General features: G+C 46.1%; 1 protein-coding gene across 2 annotated transcripts in view; it reads left to right on the plus strand.

Moving 5' to 3' along the window:
* SNX19 (sorting nexin 19) overlaps positions 1–18,621 on the plus strand; it is an 81,950-nt gene that overhangs the window by 18,838 nt on the left and 44,491 nt on the right. For both annotated transcript variants that reach the window (XM_029572983.1, XM_029572982.1), the window contains exons 6-8: positions 3,007–3,103; positions 3,882–4,068; positions 5,277–5,406. In XM_029572983.1, coding sequence (XP_029428843.1) covers positions 3,007–3,103; positions 3,882–4,068; positions 5,277–5,406 — 414 coding nt within the window. The remainder of the gene's footprint in view (positions 1–3,006; positions 3,104–3,881; positions 4,069–5,276; positions 5,407–18,621) is intronic.

An 18,621-nucleotide genomic window follows, 5' to 3' on the forward strand; every position in this document is an offset into this window, starting at 1 on the left:
ACTAGTCTTGCTACACCAGTCCAGAGTGCACCCAGGAAGCAAGACTGTAAATTTCTGGCTATTCTTGTTCGATATTTGGTTGAGGGCCTTGGGCGTCTCTGTTTCTTATCTTTTAAGTTACCTTTCCTCTTTGCCTTTGTAGTAGATTGCAGGGAGACGTCTCCGTTTTCTGGCTGAATTCGGATTTGAATTGCTCTTTGATTGATGGGGTCTGATCTGAAGCTTTATCAGAAAGATCCTGGATTCTCTCTGCCAGCACCACTGATGTCACAGTGGAAGGGAGTGTTGTCTGCCTCCATCTGCTGGTAGGGGGAAATAACCCTCTTGCCAGGGCTGGACTGGTGTAGCAGGACTAATGGAAAGGAAATTAACAGGTAAGGAAATTTCATCTTTCAATCTGCACCAAATAGGCAGGGTCTTCCGCATTAGCCAATAATACACAGAAAAAAAATCATAATAAAATTGTTGCACATTAATACTGGGAGCATAGACATCAAGCAGGATGTATAGAAATAAAGGCGAAGGTCCATCTAATATCTGGATCACCTGCTTGATCTAGCAATTGAAAATCCAAAGCTTTGTTAAACAAAATGGCCGCCCACTTCTTTTCATGGCTGGCAGGAGCAAAAACCGTGCCAACCCAGACTTGCTTTAATTTAAGCAATTACTTTAATTGACAGATGGCGTTTCTTCGCAACAAGACTCTATCAGGATGAAAAAGCTTTAAGTAGCTTAATATCTTTTTCTTCTTAATATAGTGATTAAGGTTGCTAACATTTAATGAAAATAGTTTTAACTCTGTCATAGCTGCCATTCTAAAGGAATAAAAAAGTGGTGGTACTGTCTGTCAGTGCCTAGTGAAAATCTTACTCATCACTACATAAAAAGAGGAGGAGATGCTAAAAGAAAAGGGGATTGGTGTGAAAATATTTAAAAAAGAAAAAGTAAAGCAAATAGCCGTTAATCCAGAACAAGAAATGCACTTAGACATCATAACCAGTGTCACCAAGGTAAATGCAAGTGATCCCTGTGACCAAGGGTTTCAGATCACCCCATGAACTGAGCCCCACAAATCTGTCTAGCATTCCAGTAATATATACTTAATGCATTAAGATCACACAAAATATGTTTCAAGAAATAGAAACTGCATGAACACTGTGCACTATATTGGAACCCCTTCAAAGTATGACATATTGTTTCCAGGCCCAAATGCAAAAGAAAAAAAAAAGAACAGTCTTATAGGACCAGGAAAGCATCCATAAAGTTAACATGCAAGACAAAATAAGTGCATGATAGATATCACTCTTGGTGAGACGCGGCGCTTTGCAGACAATAAAAACAATTGAAATTCAGTAGGACAAAAGAGTCAGAAACCTGCAACAACATGGACAAAAAACAATCCGTCCTGCAGGGCAATATATCATAGATTTTGTAATCATATGTGCCGAAGCTGCAAGCTAGTGTAAATACTGCTGCAATTCTTCTGGTGTGTCATAGGTTTTACAACTATTATGTGTAGCCTGGTGCGAACATCAGGCCATAATGGGCCCCCATGCTTTCAATCAGGGATGATTTAAAAACAGCTTCCATCACACTTGTGTAGATTTAGCCAAATGTGTCAGAAATAATCATTTTTGACCTTCATAATGCAGGGAAATTTTCTCCCTTGCTCCCATCAACACAGTCAATACTTGGGGGTAAAGTAATACCTTTGCCATTCCTGGCCTATGGAACTTTGCCTGCTTCATTGGTCTCGATGGGACCCAATATGCCCATTTGACTTCCAGTGGCGGAGAGAAGACAATTCCCAGATATTGTGGAATAAGGGTGATTGAAAACATTACCATGTCTGTACCTTCATTCCCTTCTGGGATACCCGAAATGTGTATGTTATTCCTTCAGTTCTGATTGGAAAGGTCCTCCACATTGTGCTGTAAGGCGGCCATTTTGGAGGACACAATCTGTAGTTGTGCAATGGCTCTTTCAAAGGAGATGATCCACTGTTCGAGGGAATCCACCCTGGCCTGAAAAGTTGCTGCACTTGCAGAATGATCAGAGATTTTGAGATTAATTACACAAGTATTCTGTGTATTAATGTGAAACATGTCTTTCAATTGCAGTAGTTCTGCCAGAATGGAGTCCAAGGAACCACCTGCCTTAGTGTGGGCGGGGTGGGGCGTGCCTTCTCCGGGGTAGAAGGATCATATTTGTGTTTCATGCCCAATGCCAAGGTGAATGCTACCTCAGTTTTATTTGGGTTCAGTTGGGAGTGAAAATCTGAAAAACAGAGCAACCTAATGCAGTGTTAGCTATAATCTGCCAACGTTCTTGAGGAGCTGAATCATTGGGCAGCCATTCTCCTTGCAGCTCATGAACTATCCCCCTTGCATTATTTATTTATTTACTTGATTATACATAAAATCGGAGCCGTTCACAATATGTTTATCTACTTTAGAATGGTAAAGAACCAGTGTGAGGGAAGGCAACAACTAACTTGAATAAGGACCAGTATACTACATGTGGTTCTACCCTGTGACAGGCAGCTGCGATATATCCTTAGTCACATGGGCATGAATAACTGGTCAGATTGGGTGGGTCAATTGGTCTTTTTCTTCCATCATCTCCTAAAATGCTCCTTCATTGCAAACAAATTCCACAGTGGAGAACACGATAACACTTGTAATGACTTTTCCCTGGGTCATCACTAAAGCATAACTTTGTGTCTTGCATTTCATTGTTTTCATACGTCCTTCACTGGGATAGCAATGGGCGAATAAGGTGGATTATTTTCAGACGTTGAGAGCTGGGTTCACTCCAGTGTTAGCAGTGTTAAAACTAGTCCCTAATCGCGTTTTCCTGGTGCACTCATAACAGCTGTGCCTGAACTAGGGGCCTGTGCCCTGCATGCTGTAGTCATCTGGGGCAGATGGGGTCCAGAAAACCTGGCAACTCATTGCATCTGGATGAAGAGAATACACTCTCTCTCTCTCTGCTATGTTTCTCCAGGTCCCGGCTTCGATTCCCATCCAGCAAAATTGCCCCAGCATTGAGTGCCTCTGAAATGCAGCAGAAGATCCGCTATTGCCTAAGTGCAAGGAGCACGGTAAGTATGTTATCAGGAAAGATACACTTTATGGGATGCTTCATAATCAAGGTGATATTCTGATTTGTATTGAACATTTTTTCTGTGATAGAAGTCCAGGCTTTGGGGAGGATGTATGCCATCCGACTTTCTAGTAATGCATGCTGGAGAATTTAATCTGTTATAACAGAAGTGGCCGACTCCAGTCCTCAAGAGCCATAAACAAGCCTGGTTTTCAGGCTATCCATAATGAGTATGCATGAGAGATTTGCATACAGTGGAGGGCAGTGCAAGCAATTTATCTCATGCATATTCTTTGTGGATATCCTGAAAGCCAAAATTAATTGTGGCTCTTCAGAACCGACATTGGCCACCCCTGTGTTAAGCTGAATTTTTTTTGTTACAAAAGAATGGAAATTAATTTTGTTTTCCTAAGCATGCAGAGTAGAGTAGGGCTGAATCTTTGTAGGAAGCAGAGTCTTGGGAGATCCATCGTTGTTCCTAATTGCACTTCCAAAGCAATGCATGGGTAGCTCCAAATCCTTCATAGGGCTGTTTCCTGGTATAGCCATTGCCTTGCCTGATGATATTGGGGTACATAATGGTGCCTTATGGGGCTGGGCCCTGCGGACAACCATGTCTTAGGGTGGCTCTGGCAGGTCATACTGAGCTGCAGGACAGTGCTTGGCAGGTCTGGCCCCCTCAGGTGGCTAGTTTCTAGGCTGACCGTTGCTGTGCCCGGGGCATGCTGAGATGCAGAGTAACACAGCTCTCTCTCTCTCTCTCTCTCTCTCTGCAGGACTCGGAGAAATTGCCCATAGCCGGAATGGAGTCCTTCGTTGAGGCACAGGAGAAGTTGCTGGCTATCCCCTCCAGGGAGTTTCCTGAGGAAGAGAATGGGATGAAAACACACGAGGGAGATTTGGCTAGCAGCAGCACCATGGATGAACAGCAGCAGCAGCATGTGGATTCAGACGTAAACCGTGGTAAGGGCAGAAACATGTCTCGTGTCCTGGAGAGAGAGAGGAAAAGGTAACGGAAGTCTCTTTTAAATAGAGACCTGGGGAAGGAGATTGCACTCAGAAAGTTGCTGCAAACCTTATGCGACTGCAATTGACAGGCATCACTCTTCCAGCATGTAAAAGAATTAATATAAGACTTTTCTCAGAGGTAGGGGAACTATGTAATATAAATTACAAACTATAAAACCAAAGAACATTTCTGATAAAAAAAAGTAACAAAAAATACAGAGGGGGGGGGGGAATTTTCAAACAGCCCGCACAGTTGCACACTAAGCAGAATTTCAAAGCGAAACTATCCACTTTGCATTTCTTTAAAAATTGGCAAATGCAAAGTGCATGCGTTAAAAGAGCCCACGTCCCTTGTGCGGGTGGGGCTGCAAAACAGCTTTTGAATATCAAATGTGCAGGCGCTGTTTTTCTCCTCTGATCTGGATACGCCCTTCTTTCCCCCATGTCTAAAAGTAGATGTGCAGCTGAGGAGGGCAATTTCCAGTCACCCAGACAAAGCCTTTTTTAAATTGCCCTCCTAAGCAAAAGTACCTCTGGGACCAGAGGCCAGACAGCGCACTTCCATCACTGGGAAGGTTTGATGGCTTCGAGAGGGGATTGATTGAGGATATTAGCAAAGCTGCTGTTAATAAATTACAGCTATTGGCTAAGGAAGTGAGAAAGAAAGGGACTTGTCCAAGGTCACATGGAGAGAGAATGGCAGAGCCGGGGATTAGAATGACGGTGAAGGGAGATAAAGTGATTTTTCCTCCATCAGAAAAAATGCATTCTGCTCATTGCGGGGTAAGCCTTATCTTCTTAAAACGTTCCTGCGTTTACACTCACCACTGGGACAGTTAAGACCCAGGTGTTTTCTCGCATGGCTTCTACTTGTTCATTCTACTAGTGACACAGCCTACTTATTTGTTGGGGTTAATTTTACATCATGTTACATATTCTGTGGGCTCTGCCCTTTACTTACCAGTCTAGTGCAGCCCTTAGAGGGGAGGCAATAATACCAGCTGGCAAACAGAGGGACTGAAAGACAGCACAGCATGGGATAGGCTAGAGTGGTATTTCAGCAGTGCCGAGAAGGCAGCAAGGCGACACGGAGGTGGTGAGAGAGGCTCTGCTCTGTGCCAGGTTCTGCAACTGAACTCAGGCATTTCCTCCTCTTCCAACAGGATCAGAGACGGCACAGGCAGATGCAGCCCTAGACATTCTTTGGCTGGTGATGAAGGATCGTTGGAGCTGGCTGTGCACCGAGAACATGCAGAGAGCCATCCACTTGCTGTTTGGCACCCTGATCCAGAGGTGAGATCCTGCTGCGTTCTATAGCCCTCAGAAGAATCCAGAGAGCAGCAGGTGACCCCTGCTGCTCTCTGGATCTGCCCCCTGAAGAGAAGCCACTTGTGACCCAATGACTCTCTGGACATGCCTTTGGGATCAGCCATCTGTGACCTACTGTTCTTTGACCCTCATGGGAAAGATTTACCTCTTACCCCATTGCTCTATATATCTGACCAGTTCTATCGCTGCTGCCTTCTTTATCCCCCTTCTAATCCTGCTGCTCTTTGTAGCACCTCCAGCTTGACCCAGTTGCTTTTTATGACCCTTGGGATGTGACCATTAGTACCCTGCTGTTCTTTGTATCTGCCTCAGGGAGCAGCCACAAGTGAACGCTTCCCCCACTGTTCTCTGTGTCCCCTTCAGGAAATGGCAACCTGTAATCCCGCTGCTGTATGTATTCCCCAAGGAGGGCACCTGTGTAAGACCCTATTGCTTGTCCCATGACTTGTTTGTGAGCTGTGGGAGGAGCAATGGGACCTGGGATTACAGGGAGATGTAATTAATGCAGTAACACTGCCGACCAGGGCAGGTCACACAGGACTTGGGAGCATAGCTGCTGGATCAGTCTGGCATGCTGAAAATATCTCCTTCCTCTCCTCTGGAGTGCACACTTTTAGGACCCGAGCACAAGACTGCAATGTGATCCCTCACATGTAATCTCTGAGCTATGTAGACACCCATCAGGATGATGTCACTCACGAGCACACTCGGTCCCAGCTGGCCCAGCACAGACACATGCAGAGCAGCTGCTGCGTGTCCTGGACAGTGCCTGAACCTGACAGGGCTATCAAAAAGGAAATTTGAATTTCATAAAACATTTCAGGGACAGCCAATGCAAAGCAGATCACAGCATATAAGTAAAATCATAAATGATGTCCTGAATGATAACAAACATCTCAAACAGAAATACCCTAGGAATCCACCCATGCTATCCTTCCCTGGCTGCCAAACACCCTGTTCCCTGTACGTACCAGGATCAAAATTATAAAAAAAAAAAAAAAATAGAGGTCCATATTCAGACACAGTCCAGATAGCAAAGTTAGCTGGATAAACTTATTTGGCTAACTTTGGAGGTATATTCAGTTGTGCAGCCGCAATGTTGAATATAGCCGGCTATCTTAAAGTTATCCAGGTAACTATAGCTGGCTAGCTTTGACAGCTCTTTGGCCCGATCAGACTTGGCCAGAAGGTATCCCACTAAATCTGAATATTGGAGTTAGCCAGGTAATTTAGCTGGCTAACTCAACCTTTTCCAGTTATGCATCCAGAACGCCCCAACTTAGCTGGCTAAATTCTAGCCACTATTTTATTAGCCGGATAAGTGCCCAAATATTCATGTAGTCGGGAAACTTCTGAGTTAGCCAGCTAAATGCTTTTGAATGTGGACCTCAAGAATAACCCATATGTAACAATAAAACATCATAAACCCTCAATAAATGCAGAAAAGCTGTATTCCAAATATTGGTGCAAAATTATAGATACCCCAAGAAGTACACTGCCATCCATGACATTCGAGGCCCACCACCGTGCATGCACAGATGTGTACACATGTTGTCAAGCCATGCAATGATACCCAGGCTTCTCACTTTTGCCCTATAGGTACCCCCTGTTGTTCTAGTACTCAGAATCCCACACGCACAGCTCTGCCAGTGTACCTCACTCTTGCCCTGCAGCACCGCCTGTTATTATAGTACTGAGAATCCCACTTGCACAGCTCTGCCAGTGTACCTCACTCTTGCCCTGCAGCACCTCCTGTTGTTCTAGTACTGAGAATCCCACTTGCACAGCTCTGCCAGTGTACCTCACTCTTGCCCTGCAGCACCTCCTATTGTTCTAGTACTGAGAATCCCACTTGCACAGCTCTGCCAATGTACCTCACTCTTGCCCTGCAGCACCTCCTGTTGTTCTAGTACTGAGAATTCCTCACACACAGCTCTGCCAGTGTACCTCACTCTTGCCCTGCAGCACCTCCTGTTGTTCTAGTACTGAGAATTCCTCACACACAGCTCTGCCAGTGTACCTCACTCTTGCCCTGCAGCACCTCCTGTTGTTCTAGTACTGAGAATTCCTCACACACAGCTCTGCCAGTGTACCTCACTCTTGCCCTGCAGCACCTCCTGTTGTTCTAGTACTGAGAATTCCTCACACACAGCTCTGCCAGTGTACCTCACTCTTGCCCTGCAGCACCTCCTGTTGTTCTAGTACTGAGAATTCCTCACACACAGCTCTGCCAGTGTACCTCACTCTTGCCCTGCAGCACCTCCTGTTCTAGTACTGAGAATTCCTCACACACAGCTCTGCCAGTGTACCTCACTCTTGCCCTGCAGCACCTCCTGTTGTTCTAGTACTGAGAATCCCTCACACACAGCTCTGCCAGTGTACCTCACTCTTGCCCTGCAGCACCTCCTGTTGTTCTAGTACTGAGAATCCCTCACACACAGCTCTGCCAGTGTACCTCACTCTTGCCCTGCAGCACCTCCTGTTGTTCTAGTACTGAGAATTCCTCACACACAGCTCTGCCAGTGTACCTCACTCTTGCCCTGCAAGCACCTCCTGTTGTTCTAGTACTGAGAATTCCTCACACACAGCTCTGCCAGTGTACCTCACTCTTGCCCTGCAGCACCTCCTGTTGTTCTAGTACTGAGAATTCCTCACACACAGCTCTGCCAGTGTACCTCACTCTTGCCCTGCAGCACCTCCTGTTGTTCTAGTACTGAGAATCCCTCACAGCACAGCTCTGCCAGTGTACCTCACTCTTGCCCTGCAGCACCTCCTGTTGTTCTAGTACTGAGAATCCCACACGCACAGCTCTGCCAGTGTACCTCACTCTTGCCCTGCAGCACCTCCTGTTGTTCTAGTACTGAGAATTCCTCACACACAGCTCTGCCAGTGTACCTCACTCTTGCCCTGCAGCACCTCCTGTTGTTCTAGTACTGAGAATCCCTCACACACAGCTCTGCCAGTGTACCTCACTCTTGCCCTGCAGCACCTCCTGTTGTTCTAGTACTGAGAATCCCTCACACACAGCTCTGCCAGTGTACCTCACTCTTGCCCTGCAGCACCTCCTGTTTGTTCTAGTACTGAGAATCCCTCACGCACAGCTCTGCCAGTGTACCTCACTCTTGCCCTGCAGCACCTCCTGTTGTTCTAGTACTGAGAATCCCTCACGCACAGCTCTGCCAGTGTACCTCACTCTTGCCCTGCAGCACCTCCTGTTGTTCTAGTACTGAGAATCCCACACGCACAGCTCTGCCAGTGTACCTCACTCTTGCCCTGCAGCACCTCCTGTTGTTCTAGTACTGAGAATTCCTCACACACAGCTCTGCCAGTGTACCTCACTCTTGCCCTGCAGCACCTCCTGTTGTTCTAGTACTGAGAATTCCTCACACACAGCTCTGCCAGTGTACCTCACTCTTGCCCTGCAGCACCTCCTGTTGTTCTAGTACTGAGAATCCCTCACACACAGCTCTGCCAGTGTACCTCACTCTTGCCCTGCAGCACCTCCTGTTGTTCTAGTACTGAGAATCCCACACGCACAGCTCTGCCAGTGTACCTCACTCTTGCCCTGCAGCACCTCCTGTTGTTCTAGTACTGAGAATCCCTCACACACAGCTCTGCCAGTGTACCTCACTCTTGCCCTGCAGCACCTCCTGTTGTTCTAGTACTGAGAATCCCTCACACACAGCTCTGCCAGTGTACCTCACTCTTGCCCTGCAGCACCTCCTGTTGTTCTAGTACTGAGAATCCCTCACGCACAGCTCTGCCAGTGTACCTCACTCTTGCCCTGCAGCACCTCCTGTTGTTCTAGTACTGAGAATCCCACACGCACAGCTCTGCCAGTGTACCTCACTCTTGCCCTGCAGCACCTCCTGTTGTTCTAGTACTGAGAATTCCTCACACACAGCTCTGCCAGTGTACCTCACTCTTGCCCTGCAGCACCTCCTGTTGTTCTAGTACTGAGAATCCCTCACACACAGCTCTGCCAGTGTACCTCACTCTTGCCCTGCAGCACCTCCTGTTGTTCTAGTACTGAGAATCCCTCACACACAGCTCTGCCAGTGTACCTCACTCTTGCCCTGCAGCACCTCCTGTTGTTCTAGTACTGAGAATCCCACACGCACAGCTCTGCCAGTGTACCTCACTCTTGCCCTGCAGCACCTCCTGTTGTTCTAGTACTGAGAATTCCTCACACACAGCTCTGCCAGTGTACCTCGCTCTTGCCCTGCAGCACCTCCTGTTGTTCTAGTACTGAGAATCCCTCACACACAGCTCTGCCAGTGTACCTCACTCTTGCCCTGCAGCACCTCCTGTTGTTCTAGTACTGAGAATCCCTCACACACAGCTCTGCCAGTGTACCTCACTCTTGCCCTGCAGCACCTCCTGTTCTAGTACTGAGACCTCTCCCCCACAAGTTCTGCCAGTGTACCTCACTCTTGCCCTGCAGCACCTCCTGTTCTAGTACTGAGACCTCTCCCCCACAAGTTCTGCCAGTGTACCTCACTCTTGCCCTGCAGCACCTCCTGTTCTAGTACTGAGACCTCTCCCCCACAAGTTCTGCCAGTGAACCTCAATGCTGCTCTACAACACCCTCTGCTATTCCGGTACGGAGTACACACAAGTCTGCCAGTGCACCTCCAATACTGTCGTCTGCTTATTTGATTCATGAGAAAAATAGAAACAGTAGGGATTGACTTATAGATGGCACATATTCTTTGTGAGCATAATATATGACAGGGGTTAATTTTCAAAGAAAACTGAGCACCAGACCTAGGCATAAAAGGTGAGGAGAATTTTCAGTCGAATTTCGGTGCCTAAGATTTTGGCTGAAAATATTCCTAACTCTTGGTAGTTTAAAGTTAGGCCTGCTATTCACCTGACATTTAGCCCCCTAGGTTAAGTGCCTAGTGCTGAAATTCAAAGCTAAGTGCTTAACTTACTTCCCCTGACTGACCCCCACCTCTGGCCCAATTCACTTTATAAATGCCTAAATTTAGGTGCTCACTTTTTGTAGGAAGACATAGGCTCCTTAAGTTTGGGGGGGTCGAGATCCTTAGTGTCTGAGTGTATCTGCCTGTGTCTGTATCTGTCTGTTTATATATATATATATATATATATATATATATATATATATACATATATATCCCCTTGTCTGAAACATGTTACTATGTATTGTGCATTACTTGCTGCTGGTAGGGGAGGGAAAGGAATTTGTAATCTTAGCCAAACATGTAGGTTTTTATTTTAGCTTGCAGCATCTGCTTTGCTTTCTATTTAAAAGGAAAGTCTGAGCGTGCTGGCCAGAAACATTCCCCGTGTTGCCCTTCATCCCTCCCCTCTGCCTTACACTTGCTTTCCCATCGTTGGACAGACAACATCCTCTGCAGCCAGGTAGATTGGTGGGACGTGAGGGCGAGAGGTCACACTGGTCCATTGCAGCCTGTCTGCGGGGATGGATTGTAAGGAACGTGAGCTGTGATATAAGGAATGTGAAGCTCTCCATGTCCGGTCCCTCTCACATATCCTGTGGTAAAAATACCGCTGCAGCGCCACCATCCCTAACTGGCCTCTTACCGTAGGGGGCCTTGGCCAAACATTCCCACCTTAAATGTTCCCAGTAAAAGGGATTTTGCTTTTCTTTTTATTTGGCTGCTTTTATTTCCTGGGAGCTGGGCGCTGTTCCATTCCAGCACCTCTAGGGTATGAGAGACATGGAGTGTCGCGGCAGCTGGCGATGGGAAGGTTCGGAGTTATGAAAAAAAAGAGGGAATCTGGCCCCGCTGCCAGGACTTCAATGGCTGGGCAGGGGGGTAGAAAAGGCTTAAACCATAATTCCTGTTCATACCCCAGATCAGTCCAGACGCATGGGCTTTTCATCCCTTCCAGCAGACCTTCAGGATTTCTGTATCTCCAGCAAATGGTAGAGGTGTATAACCTGCAGCCTGGAGTTTAGAGTTGAAAACAACAAACGGATTAGGTTGGTGTACTCCATGGTATGTTGGGCTCAATTAAGGGTTATCCCTTTGGTGGAATGGCTGAGCAGGGGGTTGGCGACCTTAGTTTGCCTCAGCCCAATGACTGCTGGCGATGGGAAGTCTTCACGACTTGTACAGCCAGTGGTCTGGCTCCTGCCTGATCTTCCACGCAGTTTTCGTTCACTTCTCTTCATCGGCAAAGGAATTTTTTTTTCTCATTTTGAAGCTTGTATTTTATTGGACTACATGTGAGGGAACTTAATTTGTTGGACGTCTGCCACATAATGTTGCGACACTTGAAGGTCACCAACAGCTTTCGCGGGTCCGATCACTTTTTCGTTCAGTTAGGGGAATGAATAAAGGGAGTAATGTTTCTAAAGCCGACATTGCTTGCTTGGCTAAAGGAGGCCATTGTGTCAGCTTAGGGTTCTGATTCCTGAAGGGTTGTGGGCCGATTGTCCTAAGGTGCGGCGGCGTTCTGGGTTGCGGGTCGGTTGGTAACTCCGTAGGAGTTCTGTATATGCTTTCACAGGGCATTACCGACTGGATGTTGGGGCACTAGAAGCAGCTGGATTTTGGAGAGAGTGTTTTATGAGCGGGTCTTTCAGATTCCCGCCCTCTTTGGGGGAGCTTGGCTACTTCCCATGAATCTGGGCTGTTCTGGGGTATGATCAGGAAAGAAAAATTGGTTCTTACCTGTTAATTTTTATTCCTGGAATACCACAGATCAGTCCAGAGTCCCATCCTCTTGGAAAGACCGTTTTGTTTGCTGTGTGTAGCTGGTAAAGGAATTGTTTTTGGTTTGGGAGTTTTCAATCTCCTCTGAACAAAAAGGGGAGTTGTTTATGCTTTTATCTAATCTTGGCTTGGGTACAGGTCCTACTGAAGGACTGCAGGTGGCACACTCTTAAGTAGCAGAGTGTCAGTAAAGCTTTTCTTCTCTGTCTCCATCTGCTGGTGGAGATGAAAAACCCATGCATGGGTTTTTCACCTATGGTATTCCAGGAACAAAAATTAGCAGGTAAGAACCAATTTTCTTAATAGAGAGGCTGAAGACCCTCTTGGTCTTCTTTCTTCTGGCACCAGAGTCCTCAGGGCCTCTTGTACCTGTGCCTCTCAGTACACAGAACATCCAAACAAAATTCATCTGCCTCTGGACTTTGTTTGCTAGCATCACAGTGCAGAGCTCAGTTGAGAAATAATGTAGGGTCAACAAGACTTCAGCCATCTGCAGTTACTAAATTGGTGACTTGTGGCTCTATGATCTCTGTCTGGTACATAGTTGAATAGGTTAAAAGAGGACCAGAGGTCTACAGAATCCGGTTTTCTATATGATAAATTCCATAGCACACCAGGAGATTTCTAATAGAGCAAGTAAAACAGTATTCCAAACTGTGGAAGGTTAAGGACATCAATTGGAATAATCACAAATGTTTGTTTTAAAATATATATTTTGACTTCTGAAGTAGTAGGCTTGTTTCAGCATCTTTTAGAGAAAGGCACCTGCTTGAGTGATGACTTTGTCATGATCTGTTGGTGGTACAGTACTGTCTGGGTCACAAAATGAGGGCTTTAAGTTGGGACACCGTAATTTCCCTTTGTCATGATGATTCACAATCATTGGAAGATGGTTGCTCCGTCACTAACCATCTGTTGGCTTCATTACCACCCTCGAGGAACCTTCTGCCTCTTGGTTTCCATCTCTGGCATCAAACTGAGGCCATGTTGATTCAGAGATAAAAAGATTCTGCATGCTCATATCCTGGCTGTCCACACCTCGAAACCTGAGCAGGCCTCTCCCCCGCACCCACCGCCCTCCTCCCCTATTGAGCTACCTCTTTCCAGGGACGGAAGCAGCAGGGTATTTATAGCAGCTTCTCTTGTATCTGATTGCAAGAGGCTCAAGCAGGGACTTCAGAGCACAAGGAAGAAATCAGAGAGCATCTTAGTCTTACCAGAGTTGTGCTGTCCGCTCCTAATTCTAACCCCTTCCTTAACTCTCCTCACTGGCCTACAAATGACCTCCCTTCTTATTTTCCCTCACTAGTTTTCCTATCTCCCATCTTCCACCCTATGTCTGTATCCCTAACATCTGTCTGATTGAACTCAGGGGATCTGAGAGGGGCATTTAGTGATGGGAGGTAGCATGGGTACTGTTGTATTTTGTCATTCAGTGATGGCACAACTCTGAGAAGATTTCCACGGCAGCTCAGGAGAAAGGCCACAGAGCCACTTGAGAATAGCGGTGGCTAGACAGGGGGTGCTGACTGGTTGTTTTTGAATAGATGATGCTCTAGAAAATGTGGTACCTCACCATTTGTGAAATGTGGATGCTGCACTCCTGCTGTGGTAACGTGGATGTGGAAGGGGGGGGGGGTGATCCTGGGAACCCCTTGTTAAGATTATTTTATAAAAACAAAGTCTCCCCTTGCCACACAGCCCACAACTGATGAGAGGCTGGGGTGGATTGTCCTATCAGGGCTTTCGGCGTTCCCTATGGGTCAGTCATGTGGCTGGTGTTGAACACAGCGACCCTGTTACCAGGCTTTGCAACAGTTCTTGTCACACAGCAGGAGCCTTCTTTGAGGCTTTCCACTCACTTGTCTCCTTGTTTTCTCTGCTGCAGTAGCTGTGGCTCCATTGGGCCTGCTCCCATCGGAACCCCCTCTTCCCCCCTCCCCATCATTGGGGTGGCAGGAAGCCCTCCTGCTCTTTCCTCTCCTACCGGCCACACCTCTGCCAACAGGAGACATGCAACAGACCTCCTGCTACTGCCTTAATGCTGGCTGAAGGCCTCTTGCCACAGACCCTCCTCATGCTGGGGTTGCAGCAAAATGTCATAACTCTTCCCCTAAATCGGGGCCTTTCAGCAGGCTCATCCCATGCCAAGGGACACTTCTGGCAGCCCTGCCTGCCTAGGTTTCCCCTTGTAATATAAGTAAAAATGTGTATTGTAGTTTTGTTTTGTTTTTTAAATTTATTCAGAAGCCATGAGGAGAAGTGAGAGAGAGTGGGAATGAGTCGGTCACTGTTTGAGAGAGCGTTTGAGCATGAGAAAGCCATGCATATGTGTGAACATATGTGTGAGAGAGAACGTGAGAGCTTGCGCGTACTTGTGTGAGCATATGTGTATGTGGGAGTGTGAGAGTGTATGTGAGCATGCGTGAGTCCGTGAGGGAGTGTCAACGAGAGTGTGTGAGTGAGCAAACATATCAAAGCATGTGTATATGTGTGTAAGAATGAACGTGTATTAGTGTGTGAAGTTTTGCCATGCTGAGTCAGACTTAAAGGTCCATCAAGCCCAGCATCCTTTCTCCAGTGGCCAATCCAGGTCCCAAGTACCTGGCATGATTCCTTAGTTCAATAGATTCCATGCTGTTTATCCCAAGGATAAGCAGTGGATTTCCCCAAGTCCACCTTTATAATGGGTTATGGACTTTCCTTCCGGGAACTTGTCCAAACCTTTTTTTAAACCCAGTTACACTAACAGCTTTTACCACATCCTCTTGCAACAAATTCCAGAGTTTAATTATTTATTGAGTAAAAAAAATATTTTCTCCTATTTGTCTTAAATGTATCACTTAGTAACTTCATTGCAAGTCCCTTAGTCATTGTATTTTTTGAAAACTTAAATAACTGATTCGCATTTGCCCATACCAGTCCACTCATCATTTTATCATATCTCCCCTCAGTTGTCTCTTCTCCAAGCTGAAGAGCCCTAACCTCGTTAGCCTTTGGTTGCCCTTCTTGGTACCTTTTCTAATTCCACTATAGCTTTTTGAGATGCGGTGACCAGAACTGCACACAGTATTCAAGGTGCGCTTGCACCATGGAGCGATACAGCGCTCCATGGTGTTATATTCTCTACTCCTTTCCTAATAAGTCTTTGGCTGCCACCACACACTGGGCAGAGGATTTCAACATATCCACAGTGATGCCTAGCTCTCTTTCCTGGGTGGTGACTGCCAGTGTTGCATCGTGTAGCGGTAATTTAGGCTCCTCTTCCCTATGTGCATTACTTTGCACTTGTCCACATTAAATATCATCTGTCAATGCCCAGTCTCGTAATGTCCCCTTGCAATTTCTCAGTCCTCTTGTGATTTAACAACTTTGAATAATTTTGTATCATCAGCAAATCTCACTCGTTATTCCCATCTTTAGGTCATTTATAAATATGCTAAACAGCACCTGTCCCAGTACAGATCCCTGGAGTGCCCCACTAGTCACCTTTCTCTAATGAGAAAATTGCCCATTTAATCCTACTCTCTGTTTTCTATCTTTTAACTAGTTCTCAGTCCATAATAGAACATTGCCTCCTATCCCATGACTTGATAATTTCCTCAAGAGCCTCTCATGAGGTACTTTGTCAAATGCTTTCTGAAAATCTAGATATACTATATCAACTGGCTGACCTTTATCTGTATATTTATTCATGCCTTCAGAAAAATGTAGTTGATTAGTGATGTATGACTTCCCTTGGCTAAACCAATGCTGGGCTTGTTCCATTAAACCATGACCATCTATATATATGTTCAGCAGTTTTGATCATTTTTCCCAAAGCCAATGTTGGGCTCACCGGTCTGTAGTTTGTTGGATCACCTCTGGAACCCTTTTTAAAAACTGGCATTATAAGACCGCCATCCAATTTTCACGAACCATAGCTTATTTTAATAATTACAGATTAATAATAGGTCTGCAATTTCATTTTTCAGTTCTTTCAGTATTCTGGAATGTATACCATCTGGTCCAGATGATTTACTATTCTTTAGTTTATCAGTTTACCTTATGACATCTTCGAGGTTCACTGAGATTTCTTTCATTTTCTTTGAATCGTCACTTTTAAATATCACTTCTGGCATGGGTATCTGCCTTTCATCCTCCTCAGTAAAAACTGAAGCAAATAATTTATTAATCTCGTATAAATGAAATATAACCAAACTTTTGGGACTGCAGACCTGTTGCTCACCTCTGCTGTGCTTAATTATTTAACAAAAAATGTGAAATTTATGTTGGAGCGCTTTTGGCTCAGTTCTGCCAGGCTCCAGGTCAGCTTGGCTTGCTTTTGGGAGCTGCTGAAAAGCGCTGTGGGGAAAAACTCACAAGGGAGAGACAGATACCCTGTGGGCTGGTTTTGAGAGCCTTTGATCTGGTGGCTCATCACTGCTTGGTGGTACAGTCTAGCGGAAAGCAGTTTATATTTCTGGAAAGCCAGTCAGCTCCAGTTAAAGAGCTGGAATTGGCTGGGAGTCAGCTGTACCTTGTGTGCAGAAATCTGCAGATTTTTAACAGCTTGTGATGAAATGAGGATAATGCTATATGGCTGTGCCTTACTGTTATACATGTGATACTCTTATGGTAAAGAGTACTATTGGAAGTATTCCTGTGCTAATGTTAAGCGTTTGCTATATTCCAGTAGGGCGATAATACTACCTCCTCATAGATTTTGGTGAAGAAAGGCCTGCTTTAGCATGCAGTCCTCAGCATGGACAGCAGAGGGTGCCAGAAGATAACCAGTGAGTTTGGTGCTTGGTGCTGACCGCAACTGTTGCTTATTTTCCAAACTCATTTATTTATTTTTACTCTCCTAGTGGTTTCTCTTCCTTATATGGGTGCACATGTTCCTGACTTTGTCAAGGAATCTGTATTTGCCCTTTAAACAAAGTCCCTGCTTGTGTGCCACTGCTTGTTTTCAACTAAAGTCTTCCTACCAGGACCCTTTCCTTCTCCCGTGCCCTCCTATCTTTTTTCCCCTTTCTCTTCCTCTCATGCTCCTCTTCCTTTCTCCTCTTCTCAGGTCTCTCTCTCATTTCTTTCTCTCCCTCATGGTCCCCTGCTTCCTGTTGCTGGTAGCTCTTCTCCCCCATCCTTCCCATGTCTTACTCCTTCCTTTCTACCCGGATTGTATCGCTTTTGCTTTTCATTTGCCTTTAATTTTGTCTTTCTTTTCCTTGCATCTTTGTAGCCTTCACCTTTTTCTCCCATTCCCCTACTCCTGTGTCTCTTTCCATTCCTCTGTTCCCCCTCAGATTCAGGGAAACTTTGGGGGCACTTTTCCAGTCTTGCTTTTTTTGGGGAAAAGTCTGTAGATGGACTTTGCTTGAATTTTGCCAGAGAGAACGTATGCACATCTTTTCACTTTGAAAACTGCTGAGGGTGTTTTCTGTTTGGTAAGCTCTGAGGTTAAGTTGTGCCGTGCGCTGTTGTATATGTTGCATGCCGCTTTGGATAACCTGCTAAAGTCTGGCGAGGTGGTGCATTAATAACATGGACATTTGCACCTGCTTTTTCTGTGGGCACTTTCTGCCGAGGAAAGGCGCATAGATTTGAAAATGCAATTTATTGACATTACTTTCTCTTGCCCCGCAAACACCAGCAACGAGGCTAAACGTGTGGGCGTTGTGGAACCCCGTGCATGTTTTTAGCTGGATGAAGGATGGGTAACTTTCAGACAGCCCCGTTGCCTGGGTAAATGGAATTTTTAATTGCCCTCCAATCACTCTTCCTGTCTCCTCCCCATCCTTTGTCCTTTTCCCTCTGATCCCATTGCTAGGCCCTCTTCCATCCCCCTCTTCACTGATTGCTTGTCCCTCCTTCCTCCTGTCCCCCAGTCCTCCATCCTTTGGCCCTTCTCCCTCCCCTTCTCCCATTCCTTGGACTTCAGGTCCTGTTCCACTCCTCTCGATCATTCCTCTCACTTCTCTCCTCCCATGCTTTAGCCTCTCTCTCTCTCCCTTCTCCTTCCACTCCTCGGCTTCTCTTCCTGTTCCTCAGCCCCTTCCTTCTTTTCTCCTATTCCTTGGTTTTTGTCTCCCTCTCTTCTTGTCCCTGTCTTCCCATCCCTCTGCCCCCTCTCTTTCCAATTCCTTGTACCCCAGGCCCTTTTCCTATCTTTCCATTATTCATTCCCTCATCCTCTACCTCCCATCCCTTGGTCCCTCTCCCTTTCTCTTCTCCTCCCACTCCTTGGTCTTTCTTCCTGTCCTCCTATTCCTTAATCTCTGCCCTTCGCTCTCCTCCTCCTCTGCCTGTCCCTAACCTCCCATCCCTTGGTCTATCCTTCTCTTCCATTCTTTGTCCCCTTTCTATATTTTCTCCTCTCTTTGCATCCCTTGGTCTCTGTGGGGATAATCAAAGCTGCTTGTATTGGTTCAAACTTTTGTGGGTACTTTTACCTGCAGGGAGTTTTGCACCGGTATTCAATGCAAAA

The sequence above is a fragment of the Rhinatrema bivittatum genome, chromosome 12 (genome assembly GCF_901001135.1).
Source record: "Rhinatrema bivittatum chromosome 12, aRhiBiv1.1, whole genome shotgun sequence".
NCBI lineage: Eukaryota > Metazoa > Chordata > Amphibia > Gymnophiona > Rhinatrematidae > Rhinatrema > Rhinatrema bivittatum.